The 16,468-nt window shown below is 36.0% G+C and overlaps 1 protein-coding gene across 1 annotated transcript in view; it reads right to left on the minus strand.

Moving 5' to 3' along the window:
* LOC145278274 (chorion peroxidase-like) overlaps nucleotides 1–16,468 on the minus strand; it is a 48,704-nt gene that overhangs the window by 11,381 nt on the left and 20,855 nt on the right. Inside the window, exons 3-9 of the mRNA XM_080130566.1 lie at nucleotides 13,873–13,875; nucleotides 11,161–11,366; nucleotides 7,046–7,225; nucleotides 3,347–3,425; nucleotides 2,751–2,866; nucleotides 1,493–1,594; nucleotides 821–916 (exon numbers count right to left, since the gene is read on the minus strand). Of these exons, the coding sequence (XP_079986692.1) occupies nucleotides 821–916; nucleotides 1,493–1,594; nucleotides 2,751–2,866; nucleotides 3,347–3,425; nucleotides 7,046–7,225; nucleotides 11,161–11,366; nucleotides 13,873–13,875 (782 nt within the window). The remainder of the gene's footprint in view (nucleotides 1–820; nucleotides 917–1,492; nucleotides 1,595–2,750; nucleotides 2,867–3,346; nucleotides 3,426–7,045; nucleotides 7,226–11,160; nucleotides 11,367–13,872; nucleotides 13,876–16,468) is intronic.

A 16,468-nucleotide genomic window follows, 5' to 3' on the forward strand; every position in this document is an offset into this window, starting at 1 on the left:
AAGTTAGTGCTAGGATATTCAAGGAGAGAATATTCATACTGAAGTAAACCGTATGCTTCAGTTCAGAAGAGGACAGCCCCACCAATGTTCTTAGAAGTGTTGCGATGGATAGCTGTGTTATCTGCTTAGATATCAACAAATAATCTTATAATATGATTTGGAAGATTATTAATGAAGAGTTTAGGAGATTCGGAGTTCCTATCTCGTAGCGATTACCACCTGACTTCATGAAACAACTACTAAGAAAGATGAGAATAATAGTCGGTAATAAATAAATTAATTATTAATAAAGATCAAAAAGAGGGCTAGGCCCAGAATAGATCCCTACTGCAAGATGTAGTTTATAATATAAATTTTATACGTCTGTCTACTAACAACTACTTTTATATATTTATCAAAGAGAAAGGATTTAGTGTCAAAAAAGGCATATATGTATTTAAAATTTCATAGTAAACAATTTAGATAGAAATGTCCTACCTAAGTTTTAGCATTTATAACAATTTTTATTCTACATTTCGACACTTATGGCGGCCAAAATATACTCGTAGGTCTTGGCCGCCAAAAAATGTCGATTGTCTAGTAGCCAGATTTTCATAGAAGAAAATGTATTAAACCAAAATATTAAATTATTATAATCCTTAAAAATTAGGCAGAGAATTCTATTCTAATGCCTTTGGCATGAATTGCGTCTTATGTGTTTTTTTTATTTACGAGTTAGCTATTTTGTTTTACCTATTGCGTATAGTGTTAACTATTCTGCAATTCAAGTGTTGACTTTTCTGCAATCTTTTATTCTAAATAAGACGAAAGAAACACGCACCTGCGACAAAGCAATAGTTTGGTGGAGTCTTACAAAACGTTTGGTTATCGTGTAGCAAGAGTTCAAGGTTGTTTGTCGGTGTGATTTTTAAACGTCCTGAAATAATAAAACAGATTTTAAAAACAAATAACAATGGGCAGTCTAATTTTTAGAAATGTGCATGACTGACCTTTTTTTAACGCTTCTTAGAGCTGGCGGCCACTTGTGGATAAGGGTTAATGGATGCCAAGTGGACGGTGAAACATGGCATGTTAAGGGTGGAAATGGATATGATATGATTTGATTAATTAAGGGGGCAACTCAACAAGAACTTGTTTACATTGGATTTGATACAGACCATGTTATTGTTAGCTAAAGTGTATCCTCGCAGTAGTGTGTTCTCCAGACGGACAGTTATAGGAAGGAAACCTCACTTATGGGTTACTCAGCACTTAATTTAAAATCGCTTAACATCATATGTCAAGAATCCATCATAGGGGTACAGTGAAAAATATCTGATTGAATAAAACAATCAATATAATAATTATAAATTATAACTAAAGGTTCAAGGTTTAAGAAATCGAAATCGCGCGCGTGCGTGCGTGCGTGCGTGCGTGTGTGTGTGTGTATGTGTGTATGTGTGTGTGTGTGTGTGTGTGTGTGTGTGTGTGAATGTGTAAGGACTATACAAACCGCCAGTCATCTCCCTTAAAGAGTTGGCCTCGGAAAGACTTGATCCGTAGACATGAGAAGCATCAATATAGCTGGTCTGGGCGTTCAACTGTTCCTTCGGACCTACAGATGAAAAACAAAAACAAAAAATTTAAAAAAAAAACACTCAAATTCAATATTTTTAATTGACTAACTACTTAAAAAAATTAAATGCAATGAGAGGCAGAAATAGATGCCACATCTCAATATCATATTTCTGAATTTTTTTGAATGAACATTGATAATTTGTATTATTTCGATTATTCGGACTACTGTCCTCATCTTGAGCATTATTCTAACAAGGTTTCGGCCGACGTAACCTCCGACTTTCTTCAGGTGTAACATGTCGAACTCGAGACTCTTTTTTGCCAGACTCAGGAATCTGCACGGAGTTTCGAATGGAAACTTTTATTTAATGCACGGGAGTAGTATCCTGTCGTTTCGTAAGCCATGACAAGGTAGAAGTAATTTGCGATTGTATACCTAGTTTCGCACACACTGGTAAATGAACCTTCAACCTCTAGAAGAGTGTCACTTAAAACCGCACTTAAATACAAAGAGGAATATAAATACTTTAAATATGTATGCATATATGTGTGCATGTGTTTGTGTGTGTGTGTGTATGTGTGTTACAGGTAAGACGTCTGTCTGTTTTCAAAATATTTGTATTTCAATCTCAATTGACAGTACTTTATCATCGGTGAAGGTCAGTTATGAGTAACGCATCTTTGGATGAACGGTGTGACATGGATCCAACTCGTAATTGATGCTGACCGACGAATGCCTAGTGATGCTTTTATTTTGATTGCTTGTCATCGCACCCCATGTCGTCGATGTATCCAAATTTGCAACAAGGCTGATGCAGTTTAGCACCAACACTGTCGTATTTTCCTTACCTAATTTTATAAGATTATCGATTATTTTGATGATTAAGAACCATATAGATGTCCTTGCAATAACATGACGAAAGGAGATTGAATATTAGTTAGATCCACATCAAAACCTAACGAATGAGGCATTTATAAGCTCGTTCACTGATAAAATCAAACTATACAGAATAAAAGCTCGCCGCGGTTATGAATAACGATTTTCAAAAACACAGTTTTTTTTTTCAAGGTAAAATTTTAAATCGGCAAAACCTTTTGCACAGGCCTTATATATAGATTCTAAAATTTAGGAAACAGATTCCACATATAATAATGGATGACATTTTTTGTGGAAATTATAAAAAAAAACTCACCCAATCGACAATCAAGACTTGGCGTTGATAAAGCGCGCCTAAATGGCAAACACGTTCTACCAAACTCTGCAAAATATGGATCATTTCGGGGAACAACAATCGGTGCACACATTTCGCTAAACAAACGAAAAAAAAAAAAAAAAGAAATAATGAACACAGAAATAATTTTAGAAATGGACAATTTTTCAAAATTTAGTTAAAAGCAAATAATGACACATTTAGCTTATGTCGCATAAACAATGACAGTATAAACGGTGCAAACATTGTAGTGGCAGATACCCATTCGGATTTTTGTTGATGACGTTTATACCAGTCGGAGATACGTCATTGACAATCAGTTCGTCAATGGCTTAAGTATGATCTTCTCTAGGGCCATCATTCCAGGTTTTATCTTCTCCTTTTCAGAAGTGGTTAGCTTTCTGCTAATCTCCTGCGACGCCTCAACAAGCGAATACCAGCGGGGTTGCTCAGGTTTTTTTTGTAGATCAGAGGGTACTTACTTTCGTGCGCTAGCTTTTCAAAACATCACCCAACTTTATACTCATAACAACGTTGTAATATTAACAGAAATATGAAATATATGCATAAAGTCTTACAAGAACAATTTCTCAATGCAGTCATCGCATGTAGGGTTTGGACAAGGGATCCTTCCGCCCATTGAACAGCAATCAACTCCTGAAAAGTAAAATATGATTATCACATTTAATAGACATACACATAATGCCATTTTGTTAGGTTTTTCCCTCTCATTCGAAGACATACACAATCAACCGGTCATTGAGTGTGTAGGTTGGTCACACTTCAATATAGAATAAATTTTTATCACTAAAAAACATACATATTATTTGGAATGTCCAAGGAGTTTTATACGAAGCATTGATCATCTGTCTGTCATGTTTAGGTTTGGAATAATATTAATTACTAAAAGCACGCATGGAGTATACGTATCTTATTTTAGGTGTGACTCAATGATCACCTTTTTGATTATGCTATGATAAAATAACACTAGTACTTGATGTAAGTCAGTTAAGCTTTCTGTGTGTGTGATACGTCACGTAGCGTAGAAAAGGGATGTTTCTACTCCAATCTCCAATCTCTCTCGGTTGATCTCCGAGCCCCTAACTATCCCAAACTGGAAACTCCTCAACTGTCACAAACTCAAGACTGTCCGTAAATTGTTGTAAACTGTCACAAAACTCACTGTCATTCCTAAAACTATCCGTGAACTAACTCTAAATATATTGACCACCGTTGTTCGATGTTTTGAATTCCTTACTGCCACACATTGATTAACATTTTTTAATCCCCTAACACTTTTTTAGGGGACACCGATAGTATCACATACGCGTGACTACGGATATCTATAATATTATGGGGGACCGTTAAATATTTATGTGGCAATGTCTCATATTATATATTAGCAAGGATATATTACGGGATATATATGGCGGTTATGTTGGTAAAAAGAAATTGTTTTAAATAGAGATAATAAACGGATAAATACAATTATGACAGCCATAGCATGTTAAAAGAATGCAATGACATTCAGATGTGGACATCAAAAAGACCGAAGCATATTGCGTCTAATACTATCCTCGTGAGGGGACACTTAGGTAGAGACCAAATACAAATTTTCAATCATTATCCCAGTGATAAAGAGAAACAACATCCAGTTTAGTTCTATTTTTATAGGTTGGGATAATATGCACACAATTGAGGACATTGTATTTCGATAGCTCGTCAAAAATATGCAGGATAAACTCGTGAGATCTTATCGTGAAGTCTCTACCACTATGCTGTAAATAATCCAAACAAATATAGGGACTGAAATCTTTCTCTAATGTGATAATTTAAAAAATAAAGAAATTTGAGTACATACTTTATCTATATAATAAAATAAAATCAGCCCCCCCTTGTGTCATTGAGCAGTTTACCTCTTTATTCAACAAGTACAACACACCATTGGTGGTAATCATAGAAGATATATAAGTTCTGTTGTAAAATACAACCGTGTGTTAGAAGTACCGACGTAGATCGTTATCTACAGCCACATCAGATACAAATCGCTGTTGATGAGTAAACGTTATTTTGTTTCAGAAAACGCCAAGGAAATTCGTTCAATCAAAGCTACGAGACTCCCGAACAAATTCAAAAGCCAACAAAATAATATATCATTCTCATTAGTTTCATATCTATGTAATAGGAAATCATTTTCACAAAAGCGTACACCTGACGATAAATGTAAAAATCCAAATAATTGTCAAATACAGCAAAAGGCCAGTTGGACAAAAATCATAAACATGATATCTTGTTTAATACATAGACCGTGTGTGTTCAAAAACCATTCTCACAAATGGCCGAATGCAAGAACAATAAAATAATTATTAAATGGATTTAAAGGTTATTTGTACAAAATTATGAACCTAATACAAGCACCTGTTGTGTAGAAGGAAGAAACTTGATCAATTGTCTAAATGAAGTTAAATTACGATGTGTGAAAGTTTATTTTCAGCAACAGGTTACACAGGTGTAATTAAAGTAAAGTCAATCTAGTGAAACGACAACGGTCGAATAAATCGCCCCTGAGGTGTGGCTACAGTAATGATACCGTCTGAAAGGGGCATTTCTGTTAATCGCAAATGGTTTTATAGAAACAACTGAGAAGGATATCGTTGGTTTATCATTTAATCACAAGAAGAGTCAACCTCGATCACATGATCTTAGTGCTTGGCCCCATAGCTGCACAGATAGTAATATCATGGACTGCTAAATATGAAACGTAATTAATAAAAAGGCCAATAGACTAAAAATAAATGATTTTCTAAATTGTCCATAGTTAGTGTAATATCGTACAAAAGCTGTTCTCGAAGTTAAATGCAGAGAATTATAAAAGAAAATTATAACACAAGATATTAATTCTTATACTTATAAAGTGTTTCAATAAAAAGTTACTGATACATTATTTTGTTTTTATCTGTAGAAATTTATTCGCAAGTACATTACTCACACACACATACAAATATATATATATATATATATATATATGTATATTATATATAACAAAATTATAACCTTTAAAATAATAAGTTTTTGCACTGTTATTATTTTTTAATCAAACATCAGAAGTTGGTATTTTTTACATGAAAATATAACTATTATAAAAAATAATAATGAGCTTTTTTCCAACGAGATTTTGTTCTAAAAATATTTATGAACTGTTTTTTGTTTGATAAAAAAACAAGGTTCATAAACATAATATTGAGAGAAAAAAATCATAATATATTTAAAAATACTAGTTCATAAATATTTTTTTAATTTTATGTGAAAAAAAATTACCAACATTTGATGCTTGATTAAAAAAAATCATATTTTTATTATAAGGGTTATAAGGTTGTTACAAAAGTTCAAATAAACACATTTTGAATAAAACTTCTATTTTTACATTTGCTTAAAAAAGCCACGTTATATTCAGTGTTGATCATCCGTACTTTAAAATTTGTCTGACGTCACTTCCGTTGAATGAGTTTATAAAAAAAGAAGTGCGACTTTTAATGAAAGCCATGTAAACTAGCATGGATTCCGGCGAGGGCTATATAGGTACAAGTCAGGATAACCTGACGGCAAACAGAAATAGACCACCTGCAGGTGGCGTGATTAAAGCGCCAGGTCAAAGGTTACCCCTCTAAATAAAACCAGCTAGAAAAGCAGGTGTCGAATGATATTACATGAAAATTACGTCACGTGTTCGGGGCACAGAACAGAGTTTCTAGTTAGTTCGAGTCGGAAAGCAGACAGATAAGACCTGCCCGACAATATAGAAATCTAAGTTAATATTGCCTCGAGATTCTGTCCGTGCGTCAACCATTTTAAGACATTTAAAAGAAAACAAGTTAAGAAATAATCAGAATTATATTTATCTCTCTTCCCATAAACAACCCTTTTCTAAATAAGACCTATGAAAGCCAACAATTCTCCATTGTGTTCAATGTGTTAGTAGATTTGTCTCGAGTTAAATGAACGATCGCAACCACAAAGAAATCACAACCCAAACATGGAAAAGTGACAATAAAAATAGTGAAAGACCAACAACCGCGCACGTATGTAAAAATATCATGTATTCTTCAATTTTTTCTTGATCCCTCACTGAACCCCCCCCCAGGTGGAAAAGTGCACGTTTGTTGGAACTGCATGTGCGAACTGTTCGTTTAATGTTTATTTAAAGGTTTAAATGTTACATATATACAATATATCTACATAAATAATAACAAAAATAAATGAAAAAATGACCCAATTACCGCTATGCAACGTTAAGATTGATTGATCATGGGTAAGAAATTGTCCAAAACTCATGCTTAAATGGGTTAGATATCGACTTAGATCTTCACTGCGAGTTTCTCGGTGAAAATTTATACTGATATATCGTGGTCCTGGTAGGGGGTCGCCAAGGACACTTTCACATCGAGGTTGAGCAACATCTGAAATAAGAGAAAAGATCATTTATCCATAAAAAGGCCGATTATGTAAAGCAATACGAGCTTGGAGAAAAACCTCAGTAGATCGAAGTGAGAACAGGATGACTTCAATCAGTTTGTAGATGGAATTATCTATTATGTGAACTGCCTGAAAGTGAGATTGTTTTATAGATATTTTTTTAAGTCGTTTTTAAAGAAGACAAGACTATTAGGAAGAAAATGAAGAAAAAGTTAAAATTAAAAAAAGAAAGAAACTGAAGAAGTCATCTAAACAGAGAGAGAGAGAGAGAAAAAAAAAGAAAATGAGAGAGAGAGAGAATATATACAGGATGGATCCGTCACTGTCGGAAAAAAAAATCTCAGGGTCCAGAACACGTAGAGAAGGACAACATGTCAAGGCATCGCAGACTTTGAAATGAAGATTGGAGGCACATGAATAGGCAAGATGAAGGAGAAGAGAGTGGCGTGAACAACATTTTTCCACTCTACCCTTCATTGTCAACGCTATCCGCAATTTTTCAACTACAGGTTACACCTTCAAAGTCATATAATCCAAACATTAATACACAAGATAGCAAACACATCACAGAACCCGATATTCGGGCACGAGACCCAAAAATATACAATTAGAAAAATATATAAAAATGTGTACAATTAGTACACATATCGTGTTTTTACTATCACGTCACTACTAATCAAGGTCAAGAGTCATTCATGAATAAAGATTAATGAGATGGAATGGTTACTAGGCGAAAGATGAGGATAAATATGGAAGTACTAACATCGATCAATGTTATAAATAGCGGTAGATTACTTATGAGGCTGTTTAGAACAAGACATTTTTGACCTTGGGTTCGAAGGCGATCAATTCGTAATAAACGCTGTGTTTTACAAGGGCGGGGAGTATTTGTAACGAAGTTCTCTTCAATTCCGACTGAAGCTAGAAACGTAGAGGAGGAAAAGAATTTATTTTTTCCGTTGTGGTAGTCGGACGATTTCTTGGAATATTTATTCTTTTTCATTTTATGTATTATTTATTCAGTGTATATCTTGCAGGCATGTGGTACTATTTGTTTAGTGCCACTCTTAGCGTAGAAATACAAATATTTGGCTGAGTGATGGGGTTTGCTGCGTAAGGATTCGGCAATGGATGACCCGTAATCCCATTTTACAGAACTCGGGTTTTTCTCTACTGATCAGCATGTAATAAACACTCATATTTTGGTGTCTCCAGGAGGAGGACACTACCTTCCTCCCGGGAAAATAAATTAGCTAAGAGTCACCTAGGCTAGGATAAAAAATAATGTGTAATTTAATAACTGTTTAATGTATTGTATTATGAAATAAAATAGTTAATTTTGTTTTTCTACAAGTCTACAAATAAGGATGGAGTACTGCTGCCACATCTGGGCAGGAGCTGCTAAAAACAGCCTATCCTGCCTTGACAGAGTACAAAATAGACTTCGTGGCTTCCCTGCAACATCTCTCCCACAGAAGAGACGATGCAAACCCGTGTTTGTTTTATCGTTACTTCCATGGTAAGTGCTCGTATGAGCTCCAATCTCTGGTCCCCACTCGCCAATCTTTCATGATAAACACCCGTCTAGCTGAAACCACTGTCAAAATCTTCCCCACTCTTTATCTGTGCCAAAACCAAAACGTAGATTCCATGAACAAAGTTTCTTTCTTAGAAGTGCACGCCTGCTGAACTCTCTTCCGTTTGCCTGTTTCCCACCTGACTACAACCTGGATGTCTTCAAGTCCAACATAAACAAATTCCTGATGAACCGCCCCCTTAAGTAAGACACTTTATCAAATCTCAAATATTACTACAATATTATCCCATTGATTACTGTACACGCAATAATCTTTATCCTCGAGCGGCTTCCGGGCCTTGATAAGCGGTGATTTCCTTGTAAAAAAATCTGTGTTTCGTGTCATTTGTCACCATTAAGGAAACATCAGGGCCAGAAATACACATCAAGCAGACATCACAGCCTGGACGACCTCAAGAAACGATGATCTGAACTCGACAACAACCAAGAAGTCCGTTGAGCTATATCCTATCGTGTTTGAACACTGTTTGTTCAGACTGATTGAAATGATACCGTCCCCACGTACAATCAAGTAAACCCCACGGGCAAACGGATGGGTCATAGCTATCTCTTTCTTTCTTCCTATATTTTCCTCTCCAGCTATTGGTTAAATAGTATTAATAATATTTTCCTTGCTGCTCTTCATACGAGGTGCCTTCAATAAGTTTCCATGCTTTTTTGTCACGCATTTAAAATTGTCGTAGACTCTTGAAAATTCAGTATGTTATTGCCATACATCTTATGGGATGACTGGCCAATTTTTATCATTTCAGGTTTAAATGGACAGCTACAACAGGAACTGGAATAAACTCTACTAACCCCTCATTGTTACAGTTAGTAAATTCCAAAAATGCAATCTGAACGTAAGAATACATTAAACAAACGACATGCAATAATATTCTGTTTTAAACTTGGAAAAATACAACAGAAAAGTATAGAATGTTTCAGACTGCTTTTGGGTTATCTTTCATGAATTGAGCATCAGTTTTTGAGTGGCATAAGAGATGCAAGGAAGGAAGAGAGTTTATGACGGATGGTGAGAGGTGTGGGAGGAGTAAAGAGGTCAGAACACCGGAGTTGATTGGATAAATAAAGAAGTTCGTGGATAAGGACCGTCGTGTGTTTTATGCCAGTTTTCATTATCAGCAACAGATGAATTGAAAGAATATATATATAAAACAATAATAACAACATCATATGCAACTCAAACCATCTCATAAAATCCCATAAAAATATACACATGTCGCACTAGGCTGGGATGATCGTTAAATGTCAAGAAAGACGAAAAGATTAAGAAGAAAGAGCGCCAAACAGATTTCCACTAGAAAAGTGCGGTAGTTACTAGAACCTTGAGTAGACTTGTTGCCACTTTACTATCAGTGAATACCAACGGTCATTGTCAACAAGATATCAACACGATAAGGTAAGGTGATTTTCCTGACGATTATTTAGAGTCTAAGAATATTCGAACTCTAGAAAAATTACTAGTTATTGGCATACTCGTTATTACGGTTAAAACTCAGAGAAGAGGAAGATGAAGAAGAAGAAATAATAATAATAATAATAATAATAATAATAATAATAATAATGATAATAATAATAATAGTAAGCAAGAAGGAGAAGTCCTGCGAGATTAAAGACTTCGCGGTCCAGCAGACTACAGAGTGTCTATGAAGGAGACGGAGAAGTGAAACAAATACATGGCCAGAGAGTTGAAAGGTATAGGAAAGATGAAGCTAGTCAAGATTACGCCAATAAGATGTGGAAAGTTTGTGCGAAGTTTGTCCCGAGGGTGCTTAGAGAAGATCACTGATTATTTAATCAAGATGGGCAAGAACACAGTTCCTCACCCTCCTTATAGGCCGGACCTTGCTCCCTGTGACTTTTTGTTATTCCTTAAGCTGAAGAAAACCCTTATAGGTTGTCGTTATGAGACAGTTGAGGAAAGCGGCTATGACGAGGGTTATTGACATGCTCAAGCAATAGGACATCTATGGGGCCTTGCTGAAGATGTTAGAACGATACAGCATTGCATTGCAGCCGGAGGAGATTATTTCGAAAGGGGACAATCAATAAAAGTGTCCATACAAAAAAGTTTGGAAACTTATTGAAGGCACCTCGTAGATGCAGAAATAGCAGAGAGTTAGGACGATGGTGATAAAGAGAACGAGGATTAAAATTGAATATTCATGATTGAAACTTGGTGAAAAAATGAAGCGAAAACCAATTAACTAAGAACTTTGGATCTGACATAAAAACAAAATATCAAACCAAAATTATATCTGAAACAAACCAAACGGAATAAAAATATTTTTTTTAAATAGATTAAAGAAAAAACATTACCATCGGCATATTCTGCTTCCTGTAGGCGACGATATGGGGTATTCGATTTTCCCAAGTATGGATTTTCCAGGTTGTTGCACGATCCATCAAAGGTTCGATAAACTGCGCTTACATTGCATGTAATTGGCGTTAAAAACGGACATTCTTCGTGGAGGGGCGCCTCATTTGCCGTTTCGGAGTTTTCAGTGTCGTATAGAGATATGATGCTGCAAAGAAGAGCAAACAGAGATGAGGAACAAATAAGGGAAGATATGAAATTGATAAGAGAATCGATGTCAAATAAAATGTTGCGTATCACGTAGTAGCAATATCTTTAAAGTTAAGCGCACATGTGATTTTCCATGATTTTCCGGCGAAATTATTGGACTTTTATCACTGAAACTTAGTGAAAGAGTCAGATTTCAACTAAAGTTTTTTATTTACCAAATATATTTGAAGTAGACATTTTAACTAATTAAAAACTGCAAAAGTTATGGCCAGTTGACTCAGAATGAATGCTTTATGCCAAATTGATAGCTAAATGTGGTTTAATTAATGTTCATTTTGCATTAAATAGAAATCCCTATTAATCTTTAACGGTGAATCCAACCGATAACATAATACTTATTTCGCTGCATCTCATCATAACATAAGGCCATACAAAATTTCAGTCATCTCGGCCCAGTAGTTTCTGAGAAATCTTCCAGAGTAAATGTGGTATTGAGTTGAGCAATACTATTAATCCTTAACTGTTCGTCGAACAGATGCCATGATAGTTAGTTCGCTGTACCTTATTTTAACGAAGATCCATGCAAAATTTCAGCTAGATCGGCCAAGTAGTTTCCGGAAAAAAGTAGACCGGGCAGACAGATCGACTAAGAAAAATATAATATAGATTGTAGAAAAAATTGTGAATTTTATTAAGTGTTCTACTGATGGCATTTTAGAGAGTAATATGTAATTAAGCACCCCTATTTATCCAAGCAACCCAAAACTATTTAACAACTGATTATGCAACCTCAAATCGTTTCTACGTTAAACGACTGAATAACACAATGGTGTATGCGTCACAAAGAAAAACCTTAAAATAAATCATGTCAATAAGACGTGTGGATTATTCCGACTACGCTTCACACTTTGAGTGTTATTTTTACAACGTTCTTAGTCGATATAAACCCCGACTTTCTTCAGAAGTATTTTTTTTCGAACTCGTACACCTCTTTGTCGAATTCGGGAATCTGCACAGAATTTCGAACGACCCCTTTATTTAAGGGTGCAGCATGCTACCATTTCGTAAGCCATGACCGGCTAGAAATCCTAAGTATTTCGTAATTAGATTCTGAGTAACACTTGCGCTGATGAGTGTCACTTACAACAAAATTTACCAAGTATCTTATCCGTTACGCCATTAATCCTCACCTATAATTTTAGTATAAGATTATAACTTATTTCTACTTAATTTCTATTTAACGCACACACACACACGGATGTATATATATATATATATATATATATATATATATATATATATATATATATATAGAGAGAGAGAGAGAGAGAGAGAGAGAGAGAGAGAAAGAGAGAACGAGAAAGAGAGAGACAGACAGACAGAGAGAGAGAGATGGGAGAACGATAAAAGTGTCGCCCCAAAGAAAACAACACTACAGCATTATTTTAAAACTTTTATTGAAAAAAAAATTAATTCAAGTAACTTGATTATGTAGAAAAGCTGACATATATTTAATGTGGCCGCCTTCAGCCTTAATAACCGACTCAATACGGGTCCGGAACTGGCGCCGACAGGAGTTCGGCGAATATTTGGTGAATGGCAGCGATAGTATTAGTGTTATGGGAGGTCATGTTAGTGATGTTCTCGACGTTTAACCAAACAAGGTAGTCCAGCGGATACAAGTCGGGGGAAGGGGGTCTGCCAGGTGTTTAGTGCCCATCCACATGCTTCCGTTCAGTCTTAACGACAAAGGATACCCCTTAGGGGCAGTAGCGCGTGTAATTGTGAGGCAAGGGTTGCGCAATATCCAACCACACCTCTGCTGAATCGGCACTGTTTGAGTCCGGTGGCAAGAAGACCAGGACGACTGGAAACAATGCTGAGATAAGCGGAGAGCACATATAGCACCTGGAAGTCACCCATTTAGTACTGACCAGGTTCAACGTTGCTTAACTTCGGTGATCTAGACGGAACCGCTATGCCGTATTCCAAGTACATTTTGGTGTTGACTTTCAAGCCGACTTTGAAGATGTAACGTGGCATGATGTGGCTCTCATTTGAAACCACATCAAAGAATATAACGGTGGCCGGAAACTTTGTTTTAATCACCCTGTTTTTTTTTTTTGTGGCAATTCAGCGATGCATTTTGGGAGTGCTAGTAATGATCCTGCTGTTATACCATGGATCAGTAGAGAGCACGAGTTGTACAGCAGCGTATCTTCGATCTCGCTTGTTGAACATTGTGTCACTTTCAGACATGATAGAAGCTCCTATCACTCTGGGGATTTGTTCACAACTTTTTTTTATTTAATGTTATCGTTCTACTTTGTGCATGAAAGCCGAGAGAGAATAGGGAAATATAGATACAAAGAGAAAATAGAAGTAAATAAGAAAAGTGGAAAAACAAGAATAGATTTAATAATATTTGCTCTTTTGTTTGACTTTTTTATGTTTTAAATCAGATTTTAAAATCATTTTATATTATAAACGCAACATCGTCTTACGATCTGCAACAAAAAAAAAAAATTCATCAAAGTGAAATGGAATCATGTCGTCTTTTCTAGGGCGACAACTTTATCGTTCCATCTCGTACTTATTTCTAGAAAGAAAGGAAAAGTGACATATTATAATAAATGAAAAATAATTCTAAATATTTTTTTTAAGCATGAAACATCTAAAGAAGATTAGATGAAAGGCCGCAAACATTTGTCTTCAAATTTTCCACATGACCATCTGGTGCAACGCATAATAGCTTTCATTAGAATCAGTTTTCAGTTCTGGATGTTGAAGGTTCAATCCTTACTATAAGCTAAAAGCGATAATAGCTAAGAATTACGTACTTCAAACTTGAGCAAAGGGGTAGCATCTGTTGGCATCCTCTCATATTCCAGAGTGTGACCATACACGGGCTTCTTTTATTATTTTTAACTTCATAGATTAAATAAAATGTTCGGTTCGAAATCCCGTATAGGTTACCGAGTTCGACACTATGCTTTCCAGTTCAAAAATATGCACATAAAGAGGGTCGATGCTACATCGGTCGAAACGTTATGAAAATACAGGGTGAACAGCAACCATTGTAAGAAAGTAATAAGGAACGCAAGAGTGTTGTATGCTCAATCTGTTAAGTCCAAAGTAGCTGAGCAGCGGCTTGGTTCCCACCAGTTTTGGCAAATAGCAAACAGAATCCTGAACAGAAGCGTGTGCTCCATCCCAACTATTATCAATGGACCTGTGGTAATCTCGTCAGCATCAGACAAAGCCAAACTCTTTGTCAAGAACTTTGCAGCTAATTCTACCCTTTGCGACCAAGACCGCCAACCCCCAATATTTCCTCCTGTATCAGAAAACACGCTATGTGATATACGTATATCTGTACGTGATGTTGCGAAGCTAATCAAAAACCTTGATTCGAGTAAAGCAACTGGCCCTGATGGTATTCCAATTATAGTACTCAAAAAACTTCAACCTGAATTAGCGCCCATACTTACAAAACTGTTTAAACGTTGTCTTAAGGAGAATAGTTTCCCATCTCCCTGGAAAATCTCATCAGTATGCCCTGTATTTAAGAATTCAGGTGATCGCTCATCCCCCTCTCAGTACAGGCCAATAAGTCTCCTGTGCGTCATGAGTAAGTTGCTAGAATCTGTGTTAAATACAGAAGTAATCAAACATCTCAACAAAAATAACCTTCTTAGTGACACTCAATATGGTTTCCGTTCTGCTAGATCTACAGCAGATGTCCTTACAGTTATATCGCATAGGATTAGCAAATCTCTCGACGGTGGCAATCTTTCTAGGGCAATTGCTCTTGACATATCTAAAGCCTTTGATAGGGTATGGCATAAAGGTTTACTTCATAAGATCGCTAGCTATGGTATAGCTGGAAAAGTCTTCTCAATTATTAAATCATTTCTTTCTGATAGGTTCATAAGAGTAGTAGTTGAGGGGCAAAAATCAGAAGCTCACAGTATTAATGCCGGTGTCCCTCAGGGATCCATCCTGGGCCCAACTCTTTTCCTGATCTACATTAATGATCTTCCAAATCATATCCTTACATCATTTGTAGACATTTATGCTGACGACACTACCATTTATGGTACCACATCTAAGACAGTAAACGACCAAGTTCTCTCCAATTCTCTCTCCTCTGATCTTGAGCACGTAGTACAATGGGGAAAGGAGTGGCTGGTTACTTTTAATGCATCTAAAACCAAGCTTCTCTCTTTACATCATCAACATTCTAATCCACATTTGTCATCAATTGAAATGAATGGCTCTCGTCTTCAGGAGGCCTCAAGTTTTGACAAGCTTCTGGGCTTGACCATTACTCCTGATCTTAAATGGAACACGTATATCAAATCTGTTGCCAAGGCCGCTGGAAAAATGGTGGGATCTTTCTATCGATCCAGAAGATATCTCACTCCTGATGCTATTCTCTACCTATATAAGAGCCAGGTACGTCCAAGGATGGAATACTGTTGCCACATCTGGGCAGGAGCTGCTAGAAAGGACTTGTCCTGCCTTGATAGAGTTCAAAATAGACTTCGTAGCCTCGTAGGAGATGTCCTTTTCTCCTCCTTACAACCTCTATCTCACAGAAGAGATGTTGCGAGTTTGTCTCTGATGTATCGTTATTTTCATGGAAGGTGTTCAACTGAGCTTCAATCTATGGTCCCCCCTCGCCAAACTTTCACAAGAAACACTCGTCTAGCTGTAAAAACTATCAATAATTTCCCCCACTCTTTATCTGTGCCTAAACCTAAACGTAGATTCCATGAACAAAACTTCTTTCTTAGAACTGCACGCCTGTGGAATTGTCTTCCGTTTTCCTGCTTTCCGGCTGACTACAATATGGATGTGTTCAAGTCTAAAGTAAATAAGTTCTTGATGAGCCGTTCCATATAAGTTATTAAATTTACCAAATTTTCATTACTAATGATTACTATATTGACCAATTTCTACTGTACACTCTTTAACCCTTATCCTTGAGTGGCCTCTGGGCCTTGATAATGTGGTGATGCCTTTGTAAAAAAAAAAAAAAAAAAAAAAAAAAAAAAAACAGAAAGTCCTTGGACCAATTAAAAAGTGGTTTATTAA

This window comes from Euprymna scolopes, chromosome 6 (genome assembly GCF_053919585.1).
Source record: "Euprymna scolopes isolate OS-2025 chromosome 6, ASM5391958v1, whole genome shotgun sequence".
Classification (NCBI taxonomy): Eukaryota; Metazoa; Mollusca; class Cephalopoda; order Sepiida; family Sepiolidae; genus Euprymna; species Euprymna scolopes.